The 7418-nt window shown below is 55.1% G+C and overlaps 2 protein-coding genes across 2 annotated transcripts in view; both read right to left on the reverse strand.

Moving 5' to 3' along the window:
• LOC125953650 (transient receptor potential channel pyrexia) lies at positions 1 to 3515 on the reverse strand. Its single transcript, XM_049683354.1, has 2 exons — positions 3272 to 3515; positions 1 to 3164 (listed from the first exon to the last, which is right to left on the reverse strand). Exons 1-2 carry the CDS (start codon positions 3370 to 3372, stop codon positions 170 to 172), a joined length of 3096 nt encoding a protein of 1031 aa, XP_049539311.1. The 5' UTR covers positions 3373 to 3515; the 3' UTR covers positions 1 to 169.
• Positions 3516 to 7029: 3514 nt separating this feature from the next.
• LOC125955519 (protein stoned-B) overlaps positions 7030 to 7418 on the reverse strand; it is a 5658-nt gene continuing 5269 nt past the window's right edge. Inside the window, exon 6 of the mRNA XM_049686656.1 lies at positions 7030 to 7418. This exon is cut by the window's right edge and continues 537 nt beyond it. The gene's annotated coding sequence lies outside the window, so the exon portion shown is untranslated.

The raw sequence follows: 7418 nt of genomic DNA on the forward strand, positions 1-7418 counted from the left end.
CATAAACAAAACGCATCGGTATTTGTGCTCTTTGTATGTAGCCTATTTATATAGCGAATTACAAGTATGGTTTGCAGTGCAGCTGTTTTTTAGCGGAAGGACACGACCACTACGTAACACACAAGGGTACGGACTTTTATTTTTTTCACACTCGGAAGGTACGGAAGCACTATTCGCATTCGGTGTTCCGCTGTGCTGCTTCGGCTGTGCTGGTCTGTGTTTCCGTGGCCACCACCGGCTCCACCACCGCTTCGGCGACAGCCGGTCCCGGCGGCGTCGGGGGCGCTAGTTCGATCGTTCCTGCCGTTCCCACCAGCTGGTGTGCGATGATCTCTTCAATCAGCTGCTGATTCCGTTGCAGCGCAAGGCGTAGCTCCTGCAGCTCGCACGTCACCTCCCGCATTCGCTCGGTGCTTTCGTCGATCTTGGACGCCAGGGTGGACAGCCGGACGGTACCGTCGTGCGTCGAACCGCTGGCGGACTCCGAGTTCGGCAGCTGTCCCACCTTCTGCTCGACAACTGCCGTCGTGGTGGTGGTGGTCGTCGTAGCTGCCGGTTCCGTTCCATCGCCGGCTACCAGTAGGCCAGGGGCACCGGTGGCGCCTCCCGAGGCGGCCGCTTCCTCGGCGGCACTCTGTAGCTCCTTCTCCTTCGCGATCTCGTACGCGGCCATCATGATGTTCCGGGGTAGCCGTTTCTCCTCCGGGTTGAGCGGCTTCACGCTCAGGATCACCCGGTAGGCACGGGGCGAAACGAGGGCAGTGTAGTGCAGCAGGCTGCGCAACCAGTTCGGCAGCCAACCATTGAACAGGGCCGACTCGATGTACGAGATCAGCTTCGTTTGGCCAACCAGCTTCGACAGGGTGGCCGTCTTCTTGAGTGCCTGTATATCGTCGACCGCGATCCCGACCAGCAGGTTCATCAGGATGACGGTAACGAACAGCAGAAACAGCACGAACGTGATCTGCGCACTGAGCTCGAGCATAAACGGTGGATCCTTCCCGTCCGGATCGTTGATCAGCAGCTCGAGATCCAGCTCGCCGACCATCATCACCAGCACCGTGATGAAACCCATGAACGGGTTCTCGAACGACGAAGACGACGGGAAGATGACGCAGAAGCTGATGGTGAAACCGATCAGCATGCACGAGTAGGCGATGAACAGCTTCGCGAACTCGACCTGCACCTTCGTGTACATCGCGACGTACGCACCGAACACCGGTAGCTGGCCGATCATCACCATCAGGTGCGTCCAGCCGAGCAGCACCGCAAACGCCCCGATATGGTTCTGCCACGTGTACGTCCGCTTCGTGTAGATGTACGAGATGACGAACACGCTCACGATGATGAACCACTCGGTGATGTTTTCCATCTGCGTGACGTACCGCCGGATCGACGAGTACCCGGTGATACCGTACAGCTTCCGGCAGATCTCGACAAAGGTAATCGCGACCAGCACCAACCACTGCATCTCCATCACGAACGGATTCCGGCGCAGCATATTACCGAGGATGGACTGCTTCTGGCACAGTTCCTGCTCCTGGATCGTCTCCTCCATGTCCTTGCTACCGTTGTAGCAGTTGTGGGCGAGCGCCGTCAGCACGTACAGCGTGAGAAACAGGATGAAGATGAAGCAGAACAGCAACCGGGCGATGTAGTACTTCCGGATCTTGCCCCACTTGATGTAGATGAAGGCGGAACAGAGCGGATGCTGCAGGATCTCCTTCTGCCCCTCATCCACCAGCGTGTTGAGGTAGCTGATCTCGCGCGGATAGCAGTGCTGCAGTATCGTCCGGAAGTCGAGCTCCAGCTCGACCTCCTTCTCCGACGGGTTCTGCGAGTGCATCAGCGTCATCGCGTCGTCGAACTTTTTCGTGATCATCGCGAGCGAACCGGGCGTTTTGCGCGTGATCACGTTCAGCGCCGTCGTCCCCTTCTTCGTCTTCGCCGTCACGTCCGCATCGTAGAACAGCAGTATCTCGACGCAGTGCGCCAACCCATCGAGGGCGGCCAGATGCAGGGGCGTAAACCCGAACACGTCCTTCCGGTTCACGTCCGCACCCCAGCAGATGAGCGCCTCGATGATGTGGAACGCTGACTCCGACCGGCCGATCGCCGTGTGCAGCGGGGTCCGCATATCGAAGTCCTCCTCGTTCGGATCGGCACTGCCGAGGCGCAGCAGCAGCTCGACACACTCGAGGCTGGACGTGCGGGACGCGAGGTGCAGCGGCGTAAACCCGCGATGGTTCTTCAACCGGGCCTCCGCACCTCGCTCCAGCAGCAGCGCGACACACTCCGAGTTACCCTCGTCGGCCGCCAGATGGAGCGCCGTCGATTCCTTCTCCCGTATGCCGATCCGGATGTTCGGATCGGCCCCGGGGGCCGCCAGCAGGACCTGCAGGCACGCGACGTGCCCGAGATCGGCCGCCAGGTGGATCGCGTTCATGCCGCTCGGTTTGATCGAGTTCACCTCCATCCCTTCGGCAATGAACAGCCGGACGCAGTCGATCGAGTTCGCCCGGACCGCACAGTGCAGCAGTGACTCCTCACCGTTCGGGCGCCGCGTCGTCAGCTCCAACCGGGCACCCTTGTTGATGAGGAAGAGGGCGGTGTGGGCCGCATTGCCGAACGCGGCACAGTGTAGCGGTGTGTACGCTTTCGGTTGCTGGTTGACGTCGATACCCTTCGAGACGAGGATGCTGGCACAGTTGAGGCAACCGCTGAACGCGCTCAGGTGCAGCGCGGTGAACCCGTTCGTATCGTGGTACGCCAGCTCGGAACCACACTCCATCAGTGCGTCGAGCAGATCCCAACGCTTGACGAAGGCCGCCCACAGGAAGCTAATGTTTTTCTCCGCCTTGCTCGCACCCCCGAAGTAATCGCGCACGTTCGGCGCCACCATGTTGCCCTGCTCGATGCTGTCGAGCAGATGGACCCGGCCGGACGACAGCCGGATCTGCTCGATCAGGGCGGTCCGGATCGACTCGTACGAGATCTCGATCGTCGCCTCGTTGGTCGGGTACTCCTCGTAGCTGTCGAAGATGATCGGTGCACTTTCGGCCGGTGGCGACGGGCCGATCTTCATGTACTCGAAATCCTCCGTCACCATCGCCTCCTGGTCCTGGTTCATCCAGTGTACGTTCAGCTCCGGCGAAACGGAAAACCTGCCAAGGGACGCCAGAGAGTCAGAGAGAAAAGTTGCGATGGGGCGACGAGTTTTGTGCTTTGGTTGATTGGCGAGGGACGAGGGGGGGGGGGGGGGTTCACTCACCTCGGTTTGATTGGGATCTGGGAGTTGCGACGCTTCAGCGCTTTCGGCGTCAGCTGCCGCTTGGGCTTGGACGAGCCTTCCTTGTAGCCAAAGTTCTCCATCGTTGGGCTGCCTCTGGCTGGCGTCTCTGGGCTGCACCACCAGGCACCCTTTTCCCTGGGACCGCCTGGACGCCCTCGTCCCCCTGGCGAACGGGCACGCGTACAGGTGAGCAACGACCTGACCACTCGACGACCTCTCGCTCGCGACGGCTGCACGACAAATGAAGCGATCGAGTCACTCGCGCACCACTCGCAGACACCGACCGACATCTCCGGCGCTTAACGCGATCGCCGCGTTGCGCCATCTTCGCAGCATCTCATCATTGTTGGTGTGTCTGCGCGCGTGTGTGTGCGCGTGTGTGTGTGCGCTATCTCCACACAAATTGCATCCACCGGTGGGGAGGACGAGACGACGAGGTTGCGACGAGGCGGATAAATAAATAAAGACCTTGATAAAGCCACACCCCCGCGTAAACCACCTCCCCCCCCTCCCCTTCGGTGGGGTACACACCACGAGGCATCAGGTGGCCAGAGCACCAGAACGCCAGAACGCCAGCATGTCCAGACCCGAAGCGTTGAGCAAACAGGAGAGCAACGATAACGAGATTCGTTACGAACAATTGCCATTGCGGGCTGTTTAGACCACCCCCCCCCCCCTCGTCAGGCATGTGCTCGCTCTAATCGCGCTCCCCTTCCCCTTTTGCCGTCGCCTCCGTCGGTGATTGTACTGTTGTTGACCGACGCATAGCTCGGAACCACAGAAGTACGGGAATAAACTGCCAGGGCCGTCGTCGCCGTCGCCGTCCATAAATACGCGTGACGCATACTCGAAATGGCCGGCAGGAGACTGCGGTATTAGACGTGTCGACGCACGCTAGCTTTCGTACCGTCTTGCAGTAGATGATAACACCAAAACAAAAGAAAAACGCAACAACAAAAAAAACAAAAACAAGTCCAGCCAATGCCTATCGATGCCTACTCCAACGATTGTGCTGGTGGCTGGGGTTGTCTACGGAATGGTTTCCGCGTGCCAGTGTCTAGGAAACTTTGACTTCGGACCTTTGGCAGAATATTTGGCAGTAATTTTAGGAATATTTGCCATAAAAAAAAATGCAGGCCATAGCATCCGTTTTGAGGGAGGTTTCATGTCTTTGAAAGGGCACTTTTTGTGGTGTCCATCGTAGGGCTCGTCCGGAGTTATCTGACACATGCAAATCGATACTCTTTGGTTAGATAGAATGTCTTTCCCGGGGCTAGCCCCTTCAGAACGAGTTTAACATAATTATTTTACAAAAAAAGTATAAACAATTGTCATGAAAACCTATCGCGGCTACCTGTGCAAATGTGATGTTTCAAAAGGTAAGTAGTTGTTATGCTACGATGGGGACCGATTTCGTAAGTTTTTTTTAGAAAATCGTGTCGTATGGAGCGCGATTATTAAAAAAAATCAATATCTTTGTCCTTTAGAATGTAGAAAAAAGAATGTCTTAAAAATTAAATGCAATGCCCAGCTCGAATACTTACGTGGTACGTGGTTATTGCCCAAGGTTCAATAACTCCCAAACACACCCAAACCCCACTTAGGGCACCCAGATCTGCACTGTCGGCTTCGCTTTACTGCTGTACTGGGGAACTGCTATCCAGCATATTCTTGCCAACATTTTATTGAATATTGAAATACATCATATTATAGATAGGCTATGGGGTGGGAAGGGAGGGCATTAAGATAGGGATAGGGAACGGGGTGTTTGCTAGTGTGTACGTGTACGATTACTTAGTTTTGCGTTTGCGCGATGCCAAAAACCGCCGGGCAGTGGATGTCGCCGGCCACTAACACCCCGGACTATAACAATAGCGAGACATCCTGCGCCTTAGCTGGCCCGACCCGATCGCCAAACTGTATATTAACATTTTCCATATCCCAACATCTGGTTTATTTTTTTTAGTGGTTTTGGAGCACGGGATGGGGTTGGGTTGTGGAAAGGAACGGGGGATGAAGTCTTTGTAAGCCATACGAGTTAGTTGCAGCACGCCCTCGGGTTAAATGCGGCACAAATGCGGGGATTAAATGCTGTTTTATGCTCTAATATATAGTATCTAGGTGGCGCGCACTCACACCACTACAGTCGCGCCATCGTCATTGATATAACATTAGTTGATCCGTGCTGCACCGGCAGCACCGGTGCGCCTCCTTCTTTCCCATTCTTGCCGTCGCAATATTTGTCGCGGTATCGTTTATGAGTGTGTATGTGTATTTGTTTGTCTGTGAGTACAGTCTGCTGACCAGCGCTAGCTGATACTGGCGGAGTTCCTTCAAACCCTAACCTAAACCTAAGAAGAAGAAGAAAAAAACCGAAGTATACTAAACGCGAACCCAACTCAGACGCATACGACTAGAGTAACACACTGCGTTCGAGTTGAAGGCGGTAAATACTGGGCGAAATACTTTTGGATTTTTGTTTTGGTTTTCCATCGGTTTTGGTTTTGGTTTTTGGTTTGTTTGCTTGTGTCTTTTGGGGTTTTGGTTATAGCTTAGGATCGTTGCTCCTGACGGCTGGAGTGGGACACCTCCTCCTCCTCCTCCGGCGTGATACCGCTGGAGAAACCCTTAGTCTCAGGCCAGGCTGCGTATACCTTTTGGCCTGCCAGCTCAGCTCACTCCGCGCACCACGTATTGGTCCATCGCATCCTGTGCGCATCCTGTGCGCATCCTGTGCGCATCTGGCATCTGCCACTATGCTCATATGCAGAATTGTCCTTAAACACGCACACACACACACACACACACACACACGGGCGCGCGCGCACGCGCGCAACAAAACATGTCCCTAAAACACACAAACTTATCTAGCCGTCATACGAGCTGCTCATCGGGGAGCTATGCGCCGCAGAGCTTTTCCGTTTTTCTAGACACCCTTCCTCGCTCCTTCTTCACACCCTCTCTCCCCCCCCGCCTCCCTAACCACTCACCGAAAACTATGCAATGCGGATGCGAATGAAGAATAAAGAAGATGAAACATGCCTACTACACCTACCCACCGATGTGAGGAGACTTTGTGCTCCGCTGCAATGCTCAAGTAACGCATTACACTCGTTCTAATGAGAGCCCAGCTCGCGACACAGGAAAAGTCGTGAAGTCGTGAATCATGAACTCTTTCCGGTGCGCCGCTCGTCGCGTGGAAGCGACGATTGATTTGCGCGTTTTGCGCTCCAACTGTGCACTTAAATATATTAAACGGGTAGGGCAAGGGGGGGGGGGGGGGGGGGTGCCTTGAATAGGAAGGGCAGGGTTGTGTGTGTGCGTGTGTGTGTGTGTGTGTGTGTGTGTGTGTGTAGGCCAGAGGGCTACCGCGGAGGGCTGGAGTGTATTGGAACCCGATTTGTTTATTGTCAAACTATGAAATATACAAATTGAAAACTGGAGCTCGAGCTTCCTGCGCACGTGCGCGCGCGCGTGTGTCTGTGTGTATGTGTGTGTGTGCGCGCGCGGGCAGTTCCCTAGGATCTACTCATCTTTCTCACCCCCACTCATCCCAACGCTTCTCCCTTCTACACGCCAGGCATTGAGCGGCCAGGCGCTCGTCGTAACTAGCTTATTGGCTACATTATTGGCTAAGACATCAGGATCGGCTTTTGGGTTCGCGTTCACGACAACAACAACGAAACAATGTTGCTGCAATGCCACCCCCCCCCCACCCCCTTCCCACACAAATGGCAAATTGCGAGACAAACCTACAAACAAGACTAGTAAATAGAGAGTTCAGATAGAGCACCATTGGAACCGACCATTGGACTGACCATTGGCTGCTGGTTGGACCACCATTGAACAGGTTGCTTGCGGCACCACCAGAAGGAGCAGTAGTCATCCTGGGCCCCATGTTAACCAACGCCACCGCCACTCCCCATGCGCCCACCTTTCCTCCTTCTTCACTCAACACCACCCGTCCACCACCGCAGGTAGCCGGGCAAATAACAGCAGGTTAAAGCTAAAGTAAGCCTAGACGAGTTGGAGTACGCGTATCAACAGAAGGTAGGTCAGGTTCTGTGTGTGTGTCGTGTGATTGCGTGTATGATATCATCGATTGCGTGTAGTTTGTTTGTTTGTT

Source organism: Anopheles darlingi, chromosome X (assembly GCF_943734745.1).
Source record: "Anopheles darlingi chromosome X, idAnoDarlMG_H_01, whole genome shotgun sequence".
Taxonomy (NCBI): domain Eukaryota; kingdom Metazoa; phylum Arthropoda; class Insecta; order Diptera; family Culicidae; genus Anopheles; species Anopheles darlingi.

Coding starts and splice junctions, on each gene's coding strand:
- LOC125953650 (XM_049683354.1), bottom strand. CDS start 3,372: ATGGAGAACTTTGGCTACAAGGAAGGCTCGTCCAAGCCCAAGCGGCAG. Junction 3,165..3,271: donor CAGATCCCAATCAAACCGAG/GTGAGTGAACCC, acceptor GTCCCTTGGCAG/GTTTTCCGTTTCGCCGGAGC.